At 43.1% G+C, this 19,016-nt stretch overlaps 1 protein-coding gene across 1 annotated transcript in view; it reads right to left on the bottom strand.

Annotated features, from left to right (window-relative positions):
• Nucleotides 1–18,594, bottom strand: part of LOC122560381 (ectonucleotide pyrophosphatase/phosphodiesterase family member 7) — a 32,343-nt gene extending 13,749 nt beyond the window's left edge. Inside the window, exons 1-3 of the mRNA XM_043711017.2 lie at nt 18,227–18,594; nt 4,871–5,016; nt 1,639–2,262 (exon numbers count right to left, since the gene is read on the bottom strand). Coding sequence (XP_043566952.2) covers nt 1,639–2,262; nt 4,871–5,016; nt 18,227–18,470 — 1,014 coding nt within the window. The 5' untranslated portion in view covers nt 18,471–18,594. The remainder of the gene's footprint in view (nt 1–1,638; nt 2,263–4,870; nt 5,017–18,226) is intronic.
• Between the last annotated feature and the right edge of the window lie 422 nt (nt 18,595–19,016).

Below are 19,016 nucleotides of genomic sequence, written 5' to 3'. Positions count from 1 at the left end.
GTTCAGTAGTAAAATAATCTATCATTCTGTTAAGTTTTCGAATAAAGTTAAGTTATTTCAAGTTATCATTATTTTGTTGTATTTTAACTACTGTGTTTGAATAACATCGAGTAGTTTGACCAATCAAATTGTAACTGGGATGCAGCACCTCACAGTTACCTTTCAAATAACAAAAAAATTAAGGTCTAAGTTACCTTCTTAATATATTTTGAGGGCTGGTCCATAACAAATCCAAAGATGTGCAGGTTAGGTGAATTGGCCATGCTAAATTGTCCTTAGTGTTCAGGGATGTGTAGGTTAGGTGCATTGGTCTGGGGCAAATATAGAATAATAGGGTAGGGGAATGGGTTTGAGTAGGTTACTCTTTGGAGGGTTGGTGTGGACTTGTTGGGTCGTAGGGCCTGTTTCCACACTGTAGGGATTCTATGATTCTATTCAATGAAACTGCCAGATCTTCTAATGAGAATAGAGTAGGAAATGGAACCAGATTGTCTTAGAAAGAACTGGACCCTGATGAACTAAATATTGTCATTCTGAATTACAGTGTTGTACAATGATGACTGTATTTATATGAAATAAATTAGAATCTGCACTTCTCTGCTGATAAATTCCCCACATGAGACTGATCTTCCAGAGGGAGCTAAACTAAATTTGAGTACATGGCCTGGATTTGTGCAGAACATTCCCTTTTCAAAGTGCCCTAGGTCAGGATTCTATCTTCTCTCAAACTGGAAATACTGTGTGAAATGGGTGCCTTAGCTGTGTAAGAAAATAATTGATATCAAGGGGGTGCTGAACTAGGAAGAAAGAAATGATTATTGTTTTACTATTTTGTTATTGCATTCCTGTCTGAAAATATGATTGCTAATGGAGTGAGAAAAATGGCATAAATTGAAGATGGAGTGAGAACGTACAGAGATCACAATTTTATGTAACTACAATATTTAAAAGACCTAATTATAATATTTCAAAGACATTTGGACAGGTATATGGATAGGAAAGATTTAGAAGGATATGGGTCAAATGCAGGCAATTGGGACTAGTTCAATTTGGGAAACCTGACCAGCATGGATGAATTGGACCGAAGGGCCTGTTCCATGCTGTATGACTCTATGAGATCGTTTGGACTTACTTCACTGGAGAGTAGGAAACTGAGAGTTGATATTATAGAAGTTTATAAAATCATGGAGGGCATAGATAGGGTAAATGGCAGGTGTCTTTTCCCTAGGGTGGGGGATTTCAAGCCTAGGGGGCATTTATTTTAAGAAGAGAGGAGAGAGATTTTCAAAAGGCATGGGGGCAAATGTTTTTATATGGAGGGTGCTTCACATGTGGAGTGAGTATGGAAATAGTAGACGTGGGCACAGTTATAACATTTAAAAGACGCTTAGATAAGTACATGAATAGGAAAGGTTTGGAGGGATATGGGCCAGGAGCAGGCAGGTGGGACTAGTTTAAATTGGGATTGTGTTTGGTGTGGACTGGTTAAACAAAAGGGTCTGTCTCCATGCTGTATGATTCTATAATTCTTCAACAGTTACATGGAAAATAAAGATTCACAAGCCTTAATTGTAGTCCCATTACTCTTTCCATAACTGTTATTGAATTAAAATGAAAATTGATATGTTTGTTTCTTACCCCATTCACATTGTAGCCAAGATCTCCATAAACAAGGATTGGCAAAACGCGATCATTTTTACTATAGTGAAATCTTTCAGGAAATTCCTCCTTCTTATAGACTTTTAGATGAGGGTGGGCATTCTTTAGTCCTTGGTAGATTTCTTCGGTTTTCCCTTCCTTTGGTAGAATCATCCCAAAACCACCATAGTCCAATAACTCAAGCTTAATATTTTTGAAACTGATAAATTTTGACAGTCTAATTTCATTCACGTCAGGGGCTTTCTTTATTGTTGTCATCCCATGGTCTGAAGTTATTATAACATTCAGCTTATCCTTCAGGTTATACCTCTCAATGCTGTCTATTAGGTAGCCGATGGTTCTATCAATCTGACGAATAATAGCTCGTCTCTCCTCTGTTTCTGGTCCCCTTCTGTGCCCAACGTTATCAGGTTCTCCGTAGTAAAGTGTTACGAAATCAAAATCTTCTTTTGCAAACCATTCCAAGACAATGTCGATGTTCAGCCTCCACTCTGTCTCATTAGCATCTGGGTGAGTAAGTGACTCCCCTAGGGATCGATATATTGCTTGCCCACCATAGGTCACATTTCCTCCAGGATAATGGAATGAAGCTACCTTTCTGCCCTGGAAGAAGAATTCCCATTTGTGAAAGTATTCTTGACATTCAAATTGATTTTTGAATCACCCACCTATGAATTTGGACCAAATGTAGGCCATTCAGCCCTTTGAGTCTGCTCTGCCATTTTCAACAGGTTCATGGCCGACCTGCTTGTGTTTCAAATTCCACATTCCCATCCACCCCTGAGCAACTTCAATTCCATTCCCTTCGCAGTGGTTCATTGGGAAAATGGACTTAGCAATTGGGGTACCGCTAAATAGGATAGCATGGTTGCTCAGTGGTTAGCACTGCTGCCCCACAGTGCCAGGTGACCGTCTGTGTGGAGTGTGTACATTCTCCCCATTTCTGCGTGGGTTTCCTCCCACAGTCGAAAGATGTACAGATTAGGTGGATTGGCCATGCTAAATTGTCTAGGGACATGCGGGTCAAGTGGATTAGCCATGGAAAATGTGGAGTTACAGGGTAGTGGGTTGGCTCCAGGTGGGATGCTCTTTGGAGAGTCGGTGTGGTTGCTAAATAGCCTGTTTCCACACAGTAAGGATTCTATGATAAATTGCCCCATTGTATCCAGGGATGTGTAGGCTAGGTGGGTGAGCCATGGCGAATACAGGGTCACAGGGATTAGTTGGGATGGCCTTTGATGGGCCAGTGTGAACTCAATGGGCCGAATGGCCTCTTTCCACATTGTAGTGATTCCATAAATAGGTAAAAAAAAGTACATCAGATTAAATAATATCCAAATGGTACAGATCCCAAATATTACAATCGATGTTTAAGTGGAGATCTGACAGAACTCTCCCACTTAGTGGAGAGAGTGATAGTTTAAATCTGTCAATGATGTTTGCAGACTCTAAACTGTGAGAAAACGTAATTCCTGTGCAAATGATTATCCCACTGCCACATAACGAAGGTGAACCAATGAAGGTGTTTCTGGGAACGTGTAAGAGTTTGAGAATTCAAAAGGATCTCCAGAATACTGAACGAATGTGAACTAAATGCGAAGTTTAGAAGGATCGAGGGCATCTGTTGAGTTCCGGTTCCCTCTTAATAAAAGCCAAATACAGTAGACACTGGAAAACATTCAGTATTCTGGAGATCCTTTTGAATTCTCAAACTCTTATACATTCCCAGAAACACCTTCATTAGTTTAGGCTCGTTATGTGGCAGCGAGATAATCATTAGCACAGGAATTACGTTTTCTCACAGTTTAAATTTAGAGTCTGCAAACATCAGTCAACGCTGGAAATCTGAAACACAAACTGAAAATGCTGGACGTACTCAGATTGTCTCGCAGCATCTCCTGTGGGCACTGGGACCCCAAGTGGGGATCATCTTCGTTCCTGACCCTGTCTATGTCTAATGGCTCCCTCCTTGGTGACAAAGTGGCCAATTAAAAGATGACCACTCGGAACGATGGTAGAGTCTCACAGGAGTCCCAACCTTAGCCACCCACATCACTGTATGGCCAGCAGTCCGAAGGCTGAGGTGGAAAGACCAATGGGAGGGTGGAGGATTTAAAAATAAAAGACCATTTGGGCCATCAGTATGGAGAGTGACCACCTTCCACAGACCACCCTTGTAGCACATTCACGGGGGACACTGAGAGAATGTTTTTACTACTTTTGACCTGTCAGCTCCAAGTATTTGTTGGGCTGTCAGTCCAATGCCAGGAAACGCTCATACATGTGGAGAAGGGAATCAAGTGGGACCATAATTGACAGTAGACTCATGATCTCTGCACCAGCCCAACCCTGGAACATCCCATCCAAGGTGGGACAGCGTTTGGAGGAAGTTTTTCCAATGGCAACCATCTGCCCTTCCCCCTGCCCCAGCTCCAAAAGTATCTCGCGTGTTGAGGGGGAGCTGTGGCTGAGAAGATTCCACACAATAGAAAAGCTCAGCTCTCTTGCCAGTTCTGATGAAGGGTCAGGTTTTTAAGAAATTGCAAAGACAGGGAAAGTGAGCAGAGGAGAGAAGAACAGAGAAAAGAAGGTATTTGAAGGGTGGGAAGGTGGACATGATGGGGCACAGCTAAAGGGAATGAGAACCCAAAGATGGCTTTAGGTGAGACGTAAAATGGCAACACCAGAATGGTTCCCACCACCTGCTTCCCAGAGCAATGGTTACAAATGGATATCACTGAGTTAAATATCCATTATGCAAGGCCACAAAAGGCCTCATCAATGAATGAAATGTGTTCTTTGAGTGTCTGTTGAATTCTATTGTAACAATGGCATCAAGTATAGGGAGGCCACAGTGTTTCAAAATGGCAGTCGACAGCAAAACTTAATAACAACATTTTAAAGACATTTTTGGACAAATGCATGGATAGGAAAGGTTTAGAAGGATATGGGCCACATGCAGGGAAATGGGGTTAACGTGGATAGACATGTTGGTCGGCAAGGACAGTTTTGGGCCAAAGTCCTGTCTCTGTGCTTTGATAATGGTCAGAGTCATGCTTGTGGATGGAATAGACAGCGGTGAGCTGAATGATGTTTATCTGTGACGTATTTATTCTGTGATTTGTGATGTCATACATGCGACCGCTTTGGAGTCTAACCTTTCCAAAGAGTAAAACAAAGCAGGTAGAAGAAGCTGGGCTTCTAAACTAACCTGGTTTTGAGCTGTGATCCAAAGTGGGAGTACTCCATTATCCCACCACTGTGTTTTTTGTAACGTGAGTTTGTGTGGTAGTTTTAATAGGGTGGTGGTGTTGAAATACATATTGTGGACTACTCCATGATCTTCAATCCATCGTCCTATGGAAAAGGAAGAACGTAGCTTCAAACTTATAAAGACCAGCAAGTTCAACCAGTTAAATACTATATAATCAGGCCATGAAGCACTCAAGTACCATTTCAACGTCAGTCAATATTTGCACACATTGTGTTTAAATTTGTGAGTGTCATCCTTTTTTGTCAGCCTTCCACCTTATGTCTGATTAAAAAATAAGAACATGGAACCTGAGGGAAAACAGAGCAAGAGACTGACAGGAAAAATCTGCAGCAAGGAGTCAGAGAGTCAGTCACCATGTTCCCCACCTTTGACGGAGACTAGCAAAGATTCACAGAGTTCACCGTAAAGGAGCTGAGTGACTGGAGAGTTATGAGTACAGGTTGATCAGATTTTCAAAAGTCTAAAACAACACATGTTGTAAGTTATTCATAAAGGTAATTACACCATTTTAAGGCAGCTTATTAAAAAGCATATGTATTAACAATGCCACTTTTGTATGTTGAAATATTTTGGCTTCTTAATACAAATTTTTAACACCAGATATTTTCAAATTTACTTTTACTTAATCGGAGTGTGTGTTCTCAATGTAAGAGATGGATTCTGCCATTCATTATGGTTGTCATCATCCATCTGTGGATGCACAGTTACTCTCATAGTGTCACACCATTAAGAAGTGATTTTTCCAGCCACTGCTGCTCTCCCTTTTCATTGCAAATTAAACAAATGGAGTGCATGTTTAGGACTCCCCATCGCCAGACCATAGCAACACGACGGTTGGAGGAAGTACGCCTCATCTTCCGCCTAGGAACCCTCCAACCACAAGGGATGAACTCAGATTTCTCCAGTTTCCTCATTTCCCCTCCCCCTACCTTGTCTCAGTCAAATCCCTCGAACTCAGCACCACCTTCGTAACCTGCAATTTTCTTCCTGACCTCTCCGCCCCCACCCCCACTCCGGCCTATCACCCTCACCTTGACCTCCTTCCACCTATCGCATTTCCAACGCCCCTCCCCCAAGTTCCTCCTCCCTACCTTTTACCTTAGCCTGCTGGACACACTTTCCTCATACCTGAAGAAGGGCTTATGCCCGAAACGTCGATTCTCCTGCTCCTTGGATGCTGCTTGACCTGCTGCGCTTTTCCAGCAACACATTTTCAGTTCTGCATGTTTAAACATGCCTTTTAAACACACACTCTGTCTGTCTGAGGTAATTTCACTGGATAAGCAACCTGGTCCTGTTTTTTTAGCACCGCCCACATTGATACTCCATGTTCAGGTATGCGTGGTGCTGCTCCTGGCATGCCTTCCTGCAGTCTCCATTGAACCTGGGTTCATCCCCTGGCATAGATGGAAATATTAGAATGCTGCACCATGAGGTTGCAAATTGTATTGGGAATGTGAGTCTGCTGCTGCTAATGGCCCATAGTGCCTCATGAATGCTCTATTTGAATGGATCTATTTGAAGTCTATCCCATATAGCACAGCGACAGCGTGACACAATGGAAGGTAAGAATGCTACTTTGTCTCCATACTTGTTGGCTCCCTCACCACCTAGTCTGTTAGCTATGTCCTTTAGGACTCGATTTGCTTTGTCAGTAGTGTTGCTACCAAACCACTGATGGACATTTAAGTCAACAGCCCAGAGTTTATTGAACACCCTCAATGCTGGATCCAAATGGTGTTCAATATGGAGGAGCACTACCATCAGTCAGGAAAGGGCAGTAAGTGATAATCAGCCATGTATTGGCCTGGCCAGTATTTATTGCCCATCAGGTAGCTAGCGTCAATCATATTGGGATGTGGCCCATAATCACATGTAGGCCAGATCACATCAGGATAGCAGCCATCCTTCTCAAATTAGAGATTACAATAATCAACAGTGATAACAGAGTCATACAGTTATACAGTACAGAAACAAGTCCTTCAATGCAACTCATCCATGCCGACCAGACATCCTAAATTAATCTAGTTGCATTTGCCAACACTTGGCCCATATCCCGCTAAACCCTCCCTATTCATATACCCATCCAGATGCCTTTTAAATGTTGTAATTGTACCAGTCTCCACCACTTCCTCTGGCAGCTCATTCCATACACGCATCTCCCTCTGTGTGAAAAGGTCCCTCAGGTCTCTTTTATATCTTTCCCCTCTCACCCTAAACCTATGCCCTCTAGTTCTGGACTCCCCCACCCCAGGAAAAAGACTTTTTATATTTATCCTATTCATGCCCCTCATGATTTTATAACCTCTATATAGGGTCAAACCTCAGCCTCCAACACTCCAGAGAAAACAGCCCCAGCCTATTCAGCCTCTCCCTATAGCTCAAACCCTCCAACCCCTGGCAACATCCTTGTAAATCTTTGCTGAACCTTTTCAAGTTTCACAACATCCTTCCTATAGGAGGGAGACCATAATTGCACACAATGTTCCAAAGGTGGCCTAACCAATATCCTGTACAGCCATAATATGACCTCCCAACTTCTCTACTCAAACCAATAAAGGAAAGCATATCAAACATCATATCTTCAACATGGTCGCTATTTTGCTAGCTCTCTATTCTACATTTTTATGGGATTAAAATTTCACCATCTGCCATGGTGGGATTTGAATCTGAAACCCCAGCACATGAACCTGGAGTTCTGGATTGCGAGTCAAGCGTCATGATCTCTGCACCATCACCTTCCCCTGACACTGCATATGCAATGCTCCACCTAGTGGAGTCTTAATTAATAGCCATCGAAAAGGATCTTTGCAGAGGGGTGTACGCATTGCAATTTTAATTATTGTAAATGAAACCGTATGTACGGGAACCCAGGGACATTCAATTGATATTTTCAAAACAAACATAGTTTCAAATTCCAGCTTCAATCAGCAGTCCAGCACTCTGGAGAACCATATATTAATCACATCCAAGTAAATGTGTGAAAGTGAACCTAAAAAATCTGTGATGAACCAATATAGACATAAACTGCAAGATCTCCAGTCAGATTGAAAGGGTGGATCAGCTTTCTGTTACTACAAGTCAACAACAGATGAACAAACAAATGGGCATTTTAAATCCCTCTGGCTGGTGATGTGTTTTCGATGACATATGCCACAACTTCCTTCATTGCTCTGGTATGAGATGGGGCTGAAGACCAAGGAGACTGCTGGGAAAACGCATTCCTAAAGAAGGGCTCATGCCCGAAACGTCGATTCTCCTGCTCCTTGGATGCTGCCTGACCTGCTGCGCTTTTCCGGCAACACATTTTCAGCTGGGAAAATTCATAGCTAGGTTCAAACTTATAAAGCAAGGAAAAGATGTACCTCAGCAGACTACGCCCTTTCTGAAGGTTTTTAAAGACCCTGCTCTGTAAACCCAATACAAAACAAGCTTCAGCTGTCAGTGGGAGTTTTAAAAAAACCCTCTGTTGAACTGCTTTGATTGAAAGACATAGATGTGAAGAAAAACAGAAATACACAGGCTATCACCTAGATCCTAAGGTCTGCTCCTGTGGATGTAAAATGGATGGCTTTAGAGATGGTATGAGAGACCATGAAGGCTGGGTGAGGATGAAGGGGTATAAGCGGTGAGATCTGGAACGCATAACAACTTCTGAAACACTGAGGTAAAGGCCCAGAGACCTGAGCCAACCATTCTAGCTAGCCCATCTTTGCACTCCCCCACGCCCTTGGCTGCTTATATTCTAACTGAGGTGTCAGCAAGGCCAACTCTATCCTGCACTGGCCCTCTCCTTCTGGAATGAAAATCTTGATTTTTAAGGTATGTTATACCAAGTTGGACCTGGCAAGTCAGGGAATTTCCTAACCCAGCTACATGCTTCGATAAGCCTAAGGCTAGGCATCACACTGTTAACAATACACCCTATACATGGCCACTAGGAGATAACAGAAATCATGTGGCTGTATCTTTGCTCTCCTGCTCAGGTCAGGTGCTGAAGCCAACATTTCTCCAGCACCTTACTCCCTCATTTTTATGTTCCCTCCTTGCTAATGATGCTATCAAGACAAACTTTTCGTTCTAAATATTTCCATTAAAAAGAACAAAAAGTATGTTCTTTTGTAGCACATCTCAAATGCTCAATATGTCCGAAAGAACTTCATAATTGCTTTTGAGCTGTAGTCACAACTGTAATGCTGGAAAATGTGGCAGACTATTTGTAAATGGTAAGTCACCATAACAGTAACTGAAATGGATGACTAACAATCTATTTTTGAAGTTCTGTCAAGTGAAGAACATTGGCCAGGACACTGTAAGGATGCAGTCTTGCCCTTTCAGTCTTACCTCTTATTTAAAAGGTAACATCCTTATCAAAGCCATTCTGCATTGAAGTGTCAACCTGTGTGTACTGAATTAACTGCCAGAGGAAGTGGTGGAGGCTGGTACAATTATAGCATTTAAAAGGCATCTGGATGGCTATATGAACAGGAAGGGTTTAGAGGCTTATGGGCCAAGTGCTGGCAAATGGGACTGGATTAGGTTAGGATATCTAGTCGGAATGGACAAGGTGGACTAAAGGGTCTGTTCTGGTGCTGTATATCTCTATGACTCTATGAAATTAGGTATGAGCTACGCCTCCCAAACACTAACTGCATACCCTCCACTCCAGCTTTGCAAGGGTGTGTTGCAGACAGAACTCATCCACTTCCCCCATCCCCCTCGCTATTTGTAAGTCACAAGCTTGTATGCGCAGAATGCATGTGTCTGGGAGAGCAGGGAGTTGAGTTCTTGGATTTCTAGGAGTCCACACGGAACTAAACTATTTCGAAGTGGAGTCGAACAAGTGCACATTGAGTGCTATCATTCTTCCTTGGAGGGAGATGAGAAAACTGCGGATGCTGGAATCCTAAGTAGACAGGCAGGAAGCTGGAAGAACACAGCAAGCAGGCAGAATCAGGGGGTGGAGAAGTCAACGTTTCAGGTGTAACCCTTCTACAGGACTGGGGCGGGGGGGTGTAAGGGGAGCTGCTGATAAAGGGGGGGGTGTGGAGGGGGGGCATGGTAGTGAGGTGGGGATAGGTGAACACAGGTAGAGGGTATGACCTAGTTGGTCAATGGGAGGAAGGGAAGGGAGGGGAGGGGCTGGGACGGGAGTGAAGGGATGGGAAGATAGGTTATGAGAAATTGGAGGACTCAGTGTTGAGTTTTCTGGGCCATAGGTGCAAGATGAGATGTAGTTCCTCCAATGTGCGCTGTGGTTCATTTAGGCAATGGAGGAGGCTAAGGATGGTCATGTCAGAAAGGGAGTGGGTACTGAAGACGGATTGTTCAATATAGCCAAAGAGGTGCCTAGACAGTCACTGTGCCCCAGCTCTTCCGCCATTACAACGATAACTGCATCGGTGCAGCATCCTGCACCCAAGCTGTTCATCAACTTCACCCACAGCTTCCACCCTGCCCTCAAATTCACTTGGTCCATCGCGGACACCTCCCTGCCCTTTCTTGACCTCACCATTTTCATCTCCGGTGACTGTCTCCAGACAGATGTTTACTACAAACCTACAGACTCCCACAACTACCTGGACTACAACTCCTCCCACCCAGTATCCTGCCAAGAACTCCACCCCATTCTCCCAATTCCTCCGCCTCCACCGCATCTGCTCAGACGAGGAGACATTTCACTCACGAGCATCCCAGATAGCCACCTACTTTGAACAAAGTGCTTTTCATCCCTCTGTCATCCAGATAGCCCTCCACACCACCTCCATTCCCCATTCCACTGCTCTAAACTCGCCCCAATGCAAGAAAGACCCCTGGTCCTCACCTACCATCAGTCTCCGCATCATCCTTAAACACTTCCGTCAACTCTAACTAGACCCTACCACTAAGAACATCTTCCCCTCCCCACCCCCCTCTGCTTTCTGCAAGGACTGTTCCCTTCAACAGTCCTTGGTTCATTCCACTCTCCCGTCTGAAATCCCACCACCACCAAACCCCCAGGTACTTTCCCCTGCAACTGGAAAAGATGCAAAACCTACCAGTACACCACACCCCTCACCTCCAATTAGGATCGAAACAATCCTTCCAGGTGAGACAGAGGTTCACCTACCTCTCTTCCAACTCAGTATATTGCATCCAGTGCTCCTGATGTGGCCATCTCTAAATCGGGGAGACCGAATATAAACTTAGAGAATGTTCCAGTGAGTATCTCAGCTAGGTTCTTAGGGGCCGACCTGACCTCCCAGTCACTGCCCATTTTAATTCCCCTTCCCATTCCCATTCCGACATGACCATCGTCGGCCGCCACTATTGCCAAATGAACCACAGCACAAATTGGAGGAACAACACCTCATCTTCCACCTGGGCAGCCTACAGCCCAACTAACTCAACATTGAGTTCACCAATTTCAAATAACCACCCTCCCCATCCCCCAACTCCCTTCCTAGCCTCCTCCCCTTCCCTTCCACTGCTCCCTGCCACCAACCAGATTTATTCCTCCCACGACCAACCAGATCGTACCCTCTACCTGTGTTCACCTATCCCCACCTCACCACCCTGGCCCCGCCACCCCCCTTTGTCTGCAGCTCCCCCCAAAATCCACTTCCAGTCCTGAAGAAGGGTTACACCCAAAATGATGACTTCTCCACGTCCTGATGCTGCCTGGCCTGCTGTGTTCTTCCAGCCTCCTGCCTGTGTACCATTTTTCTTTGGCCTTGCTTTCCTTTATCTGTACTCCTCTTTCTGCTTTACCGTTGGTCTGATGGTTTGGTGAGGAGTTGATGGAACTGACAAATCCACACTGGGAGTGAGTACCCATTGCCAAACTGTCCCAGTATCTGACATTCCAAGGACTGAGATTCTATGATATGAATGTCTCCTTCACTGTTTCATATGTGTCACCGTTCCATTACTTGGCCTCTATTCACCTTGGAGCGGCAGTCCCTAAACTATCACAAAGATTTTGTCGCTGTGTTCAAAGAGGTCCACCCCACGCTCATTGCCTCAATGGAAAAGAGTTTGTTGTTAATAGTTATTCCATTGCTTGATGATGAATAGCACAAATAATGTTGCTTTATATCATCTCTTCCAATGGTCATTAGAAAGCTAACAAACAAAACAATATTCCACGCCACCTGCGGATTTTGTGATCCTCAAATGTCCTTTGCGTTGTTGCTGCAGTATATTGATTTGATTTGATTTGGTTTATTTATTGTCGTGTGTTCCGAGGTACAGCGAAAAGCTTTGTTTACGAGCAGTGCAGGCAGGTCATAGTAAGCAAGGATGTACAGGTCAAAAAGACTTCGACAGAGGCATACAGGTTACATTGCACAGGGCGTACACTAGGCAAGATCAACATTAGCAAAATCAACACATTGTGTGGCTTGTTGCCCATTCTTTGAACCCATTACTCTCTGATCTAACCATTGATCAAATCTCTGTGCAGCTCTGATTTCATTTAGTTGCTGAGTAGTTGCTGATAAAGCTGAGATTGTTATTGATCTGAAGTTTTCCACCTCTTCAACAAAAAGACTACATTGCCGAGTTCAAGCCTTGCCACAGGGACATTAGATGAAGCATTTGCTGTATTATGCAGCTTATCCAGAACACACTCTGTCGTTGCATAAACACTCAGTCTAAATTGCTGTAATCACAGCAACTTTTGCTCACCGTTTAGAATTGTGCCACTACCTATTTATGGTTTGGCTCTGTATTGGAGGAGAGACCAAGAATAGGATGGTTTACCAATGTAGCAGCAAATACTTCTTTCTAAATCACTGCTTACCTCTGTTCAGGTTGTAGTCAAATGGAGATGTTGGAGACTGGTCTATGATTCTCATTCATCTGTACAGCGCCTAGTGCTGCAGGCGATGCACTTCCAGCACTGACAGTAGTTTCTTTTGGGTCACATTATCATGTGACATCAACATATTACAGAATCCCTACAGTGTGGAAGCAGGCCATTTGGCCCAAAAGGTCCACACCGACCCTCTGAAGAATATCCCACCCAGACCCATTCCCTTACCCTGTTACTCTGCATTTCCACTGACTAATACACATCCTTCAACTCTATGGGCAATTTAGCATGGCCAATTCACCTAACCTGGACACCTTTGGATTGTGGGAGGAAACCAGCGCAGACATGGGGAGAATATGAAACCTCCACACAGTCAGTTGCCCGAGGCTGGAATCGAACCCGAGTCCCTGGCGCTGTGAGACAACAGTGCTAACCACTGAGTTACCATGACACCCCTATTTCAGTAGCAGCCTATTGATACCTTGATCTCGTTAAGGAAAGTTCTCACAATGTCATCGAGACATTCCACTTTCAGGATGTCACCACTTCTAGAAATCTTCTCTATGCTCATTCTTGCTGTGTCATGTGACTTAAAAGAGGCTTTTCTTTTGTCCAGCATATCTACATAGATGGGCCAGATTTTCATGAGGCTGGGGAGTGGTAGCCTAAAGTCACACTGATGGAACTACCCCCCCTCCCCCCCAGATTTGACCAGCTTTGACAAAGGGTCAGTTAGACTCGAAATGTCAGCTCTTTTCTCTCCTTACAGATGTTGCCAGACCTGCTGAGCATTTTCTCTTTTGGTTTCAGTTTCCAGCATCCGCAGTAATTTGCTTTTATCCTTTGGAAACTAGAGAGATTAGACTAAGCAAAATAACAACTGTAGCGGGGTAACAAGTCGAATCAGATATTCTGTGACACTTCCTCCAATGGAAAGTTTAGATCTTACATTGTCTCTTGGTTCATGTGAAAAGTAAATGCTGACGGATTACTCTTGCAAGATAAGCTGATAAATTATGCCCTTCAGCCTCAATTTACTACTTGGAGATCAAGGGTTATCAGCTAGATAACTCCACATAAATTGTAACATTAGTTCTTGTTTATTTTCTTTGCAGAGTAACTAAAATGACTTGTAGTTATTCTTTCTGCACCATCAACACATTTAGTGGTAGCAAGTATCACCTTCAGAACTCAAGATTTGGTGTTGGACTGGGGTGTACAGAGTTAAAAATCACACAACACCAAATTATAGTCCAACAGGTTTAAATTGGAAGCACTAGCTTTACATATGAAAGAACTAATACCAACATGGTAATTCTAAAAGATGTGAGACTTAACAAACAATTTGGGTCTGTTTCAATTTTTAATTCCAGTTACATCGCAATGGAATCTTTTGCTATAAATTATGTGTCTTACAATCTTACTCTCCAAAATCAGCTGATGAAGGAGCAGTGCTCCGACAGCTAGTGCTTCCAAATAAACCTGTTGGACTACAACCTGGTGTTGTGTGATTTTTTTAACTTCAGAACTCAAAGCAACAATTGGCCAGGACAAGTTCAGCAGCCTCTCAAATTGTGTCCCTCGTGACCAAAATGTGCAAGGTCAGCAAGTGCATAGGAACACGACTATCTCTGAGACCCTGCCATTCTGACTTGGACCATGTACCATCGCTGGCCAATATCTTCAAGCTCTCTACCTTCTGTGAGCCAATGAGAGCAGGTCCCCTTTTCATAGATAAGACATAATGCTCATTAAATGCTAGGCCGGTCATTATTTTTGAGTTAACTAAAACAATTATGTATAGAATGGTTCAAAGGGAGTTACACAGTTCTTATTAGAAAAAACTTAAACTTTAAAAGTTACTGAGACTAGATATTAATATAAATTTCTACTATTATATTCCTTTAAATACTAACATAAATGTCTCACTGGGACCAGTATCCCATTAGAACTGTTCAAAATGAGTTCAAAACTCCCCCTTTTCCACACATTTCCTTCCACTCAGAAGGAAATCAGACACCACGTGCCCCACTTTGCCAGTCTGACACGTTGAGTTAATTCACTGAATAGGATTATATTTTTGTTACTCTCACTGCCAATTCAATATAGCACTGAGATTGTAAATATTTCCTTCTTACGTAAAACCTCCTTACAATCCCAGGTGACACCAAATGGGCCCAAGTGAAGAAATTGCAGACAGGATTTCAGTTCTTGCAACTTGAACTTTAGTGTGAATCAGAACGAACGTCAATGGCATGTGAATTGACAGGTAGATGATACTTCAAGTAAAAAGAAAATAAAAAATGAGCTTTAAATGGTTAATTATGGTCACAAAGTGTCCATTGTGTTTGACTGCATAATACGGTGTTCCTGTCATTTCACCAACTTTCCAGCAGATTTGGTATGGATGGAGATTTGCACTTGTGGGTCTTTGGGTCAATTATGCTTCTTGGGTGTATTATTGGGAGTTCCTCAGGGACAAGGTGGTTGCTACAGCTTGAACCCAGACATGGAGATGGTCTTGGAAAATGACAGAGTTGTTGCTTTTGCTGGTTTGTGATCACAGTTACCAAATAGAGGCAGTCAACAATTGGTAGCAATTTTCTGATCGTTATTTGAGTTTGAGAAGCAGCAGTTTAGAAATGATGTATGAGTTGATTAAATAAAGGAAGTATACAACAGGGATAATTGAGGATGGCTCACTGATAACATAGGACACATCGCCTGTTTATATGGAATGTGTTTGTCACATTAAAATTGTGTATCCTGTTCTCTAGTGAGGTGTTAGGGAACACTTCCCTTGGTCTTCCTCCTCTTCTTCTGGCCCATCTTGGGCAGCACATTGGTTCAGTGGTTAGTACTGCTACCTCACAGCACCAGGGACCTGGGTTCGATTCCACCCTCAGGTGACTATCTGTGTGGATAGCTTGCACTTTCTTCCTGTCTCTGTGTGGGTTTCCTGTGTGTGCTCTGATTTCCTCTCACAGCCTAAAGATAAGCAGGCTAGGTGGGTTAGCCATAGGAAATTCAGGGAGTTGGTTTGGGCGGGAGGGTTGGTATGGACCTGATGGGCCGACTGGCCTAATTCTGCACTGTCGTGTTTCTATGAAAAACAAAGCTACCAAATCAATAACTCAGTGGAATGAAAAAGTAACAGGGCAGAATTTTATGCTTCAACACCAAATTTTTTGAATGTATTTGAGAATGATAAATGTTCTAAAACAGTTGCCCAGAGATTAATTTAGGATATCTGGTCAGTATGGACAAGTTGGACCGAAGGGTCTGTTTCCATGCTGTACATCTCTATGTCTCAATGAGCCCAGCAGCTACAGGCCTGACAATATAAGCTCAGTGCTAAAGAAGTTTCCAGAAACAATAATTCATGACAAGTTTAGTAACCACTTGGGCAAATGCAGGTTAATTAAAGAATGCCAACTTGGATTTATTGAGCAAAACTGGATTTCACTAATTTGCTGGGGGTTTTGATGAGGTAATATAGAGGAGTTATGAGGATCATGCTGTTGGCATAATATACATGGACTTCCAGAAGAAATTTATAAACATGTGAGTAAATATATAGCTATGGTTAGAAATGCTGTTTGTGCTATTTGCAGGTGACTGAAGTGGTAGATATCATCTTTAATTAGCATTCTCACATCTAAAAGTGGTATATTCAAGCCCCGATCTAGAGAATCGTACACAGAATCCAAGTAGCTTTGAGAATTTGAGAGATACTTTAAAATGGATGCCCTTTTACGGGTGGCATGATGGTTCAGTGGTTACCACTGCTGCCTCACAGCGCCAGGGACCTGGGTTCAATTTTACCCTTGGGCGACTGGAGTTTGCACATTCTCCCGGTATCTGCTTGTTTCCTCCGGATTCCTGCACATTCCAAAGATGTGCAGGTTAGATGGATTGGCCATGCTAAATTACCCCATGGTGTCCAGAAACGTGCAGGCTAGGTGGGTTAGCCATGGGAAATGCAGAGTTATAGGGACACAGCAGGGGATGGGTCTGGGTGGGATGCTCTTTAGAGAGTTGGTGTGGACATGATGGGCCAACCGGCCTGATTCCACACTGTAGGAATTCTATGAAGCTAATGGAATAAAAATGACATTCGCATGGATATTGAAATTGACTGTGTGACAGGAAACAGAGTGTATGGGTTAAGGGATGTGATTTGAGCTGGAGGCAGGTTTGTAGTGGAGTTCCCAGGGGTTAATGTTGGGATATTCTCTCTTCCTGATATTGGATAATGACCTAGCCCTTGGTTGTACAAGACACATTTTTAAAATTGGATGATGAAACGCTAACTGGGAAACATTATGAACTGTCGGATTTTAGAAAGATATAAACATAGTGGTGGATAAGCAGACAATGACAGATTAAATTTAATGCAGAGAAGGGTGAGTTGATTTATTTTAGTTGAACATAATGAGACAATAAGAGTATAGTTCTAAAGAGAGTGTGGGAGAATAAGTAATGATGGTGACTGGGCAGAGCAAGAGCAGTTAATCGAGTATACATTAGCCTGTTATTAACAAGGCATAGAGTACAGAAGGAGGCCATTTTCATTCAACCTGGACCAAACACTGCTCCAACCTCACAGAGACTATTGTGTTCAGCTCCTTAGGAAAGATGTGAAGTCAATAGAGAGCTTGCAGAAAACAGTCATGCAAATTATCCCAGAGATGGGGGAACACCAATTACGTATAAACATTGGGAGAGGTTGGGATTGCTTTCCTCAGGGAAGGGGAGATTTGATAAAGGCATTTGAAGAGGTCTGTACCAACTAGGTGAGGAAAAACATTGAATAAGGCTCAGAAAAAGAAAAAGAGGACATGGAATGGCAACAGGAGGAAATGCACTTTTACACAGCAAATAGCTGGATCTGGGATACACTGGCTGAGAGTGTGGAAGACATGATCCTCATGGCCAGTGACACATTTAACTTTGCCCACAAGGTGTTTGTAACTTCAGGATTCAATGACTGTTGGTTGCTGACCATTGCTATCTGCCCTAACCTTTACAAATCCCTCCCTGTTACTTCCTAACAACTTGCTGAAAACGTACCTTATTTTTCAACAAAAAGAACATAGAGCAGTCCAGCACAGGAACGGGTCCTTCGGCCCACGATGTTGTGACAGGATGGGTATATGAATAGGAAGGGTTTAGAGGGATACAGGCCAAGTGCTGGCAAATGGGACTAGATTGGGTTGGGATTTCTGGTCGGCATGGTCAAGTTGGACCGAAGGGTCTGTTTCCGTGCTGCATACCTCTATGACGCCAAATGAAACTAATTTCTTCTGCCTGCCCTTGGTCCATATCCCTCCATTCCTTGCACATTCATGTGCTTATCCAGAAGTCCCTCAAATGCCCCTATTATATCTGCTTCCACCACCATCCACCACATCATGCATCCATATTCATTCATGCACATTAAGTAAATCACAAAGTAAACAACTGACACAGTTTGAAGATTTGCTTTGATGCCTTACCTGTGATAGTTGTGAAATGTGAAGGCGATGTCATGGTTACAAAGGGTGGGTTAATATATTTTGCCTTCACTCCCTTTGAGACTAGATAGTCCAAATGTGGTGTCTCCACATCCTGATCGTAATCCCAACGAAACCCATCGAAAGATATCAACAGAAGTTTATTCGCTTTCTGGCGTTTCTGACTGTGTTGGATTGGCACACAGACCACTGCAGCTACCAGCAAAATAAAGATTAACAGCTTCATTGCAAATCAAATGACAAAACTGGATGGCAAATGATAAGCCTAGAAAAGTTAAACAGGTTATTTAACATCTGAAAGAGAAGGAAAGATTGCAGGGAGAACCTTTAATCAGAACTGTTTCAAATTGGATTGCTTCAGTCAATCCTTTATCTTACTGCCAAAGCTCAAAGATCAGGTCGTGTATCGTGCTGTGTCAACATCTTCCAAAGATAATTACAGTGAAAAATCGTAGTCAGGTTGTTAGGTTAATAAATCGACTTGTGTGTGCATTCAGGGAAAGGGATTGGCCAAGGCAATCTGAGTCATGAAGAACTCAAACTACAACATCAGGCTGAACAGATCAGGGAGAAAGTTAGCTTTGGGAGAGATGTCAGAGGTAGTTTCTTTACAGAGAATGGTGACTGCGTGGAATGCACTGCCAGCAGTGGTGGTACAGTCAGATACATTAGGGACATTTAAGCCACTCTTGGATAGGCACATGGATAATAGTAAAATAAAGGGTATGTAGGTTAGTCTGATCTTAGAGTAGGATAAAAGGTTGGCACAACA

The sequence above is a fragment of the Chiloscyllium plagiosum genome, unplaced genomic scaffold (genome assembly GCF_037043375.1).
Source record: "Chiloscyllium plagiosum isolate Xiang-an unplaced genomic scaffold, Cpla_swu_hap1 HiC_scaffold_20, whole genome shotgun sequence".
NCBI classification, from domain to species: Eukaryota; Metazoa; Chordata; class Chondrichthyes; order Orectolobiformes; family Hemiscylliidae; genus Chiloscyllium; species Chiloscyllium plagiosum.
The sequence above is the reverse complement of the archived record's forward strand: the minus strand, read 5'-3'. Positions and strand labels throughout refer to the sequence as shown.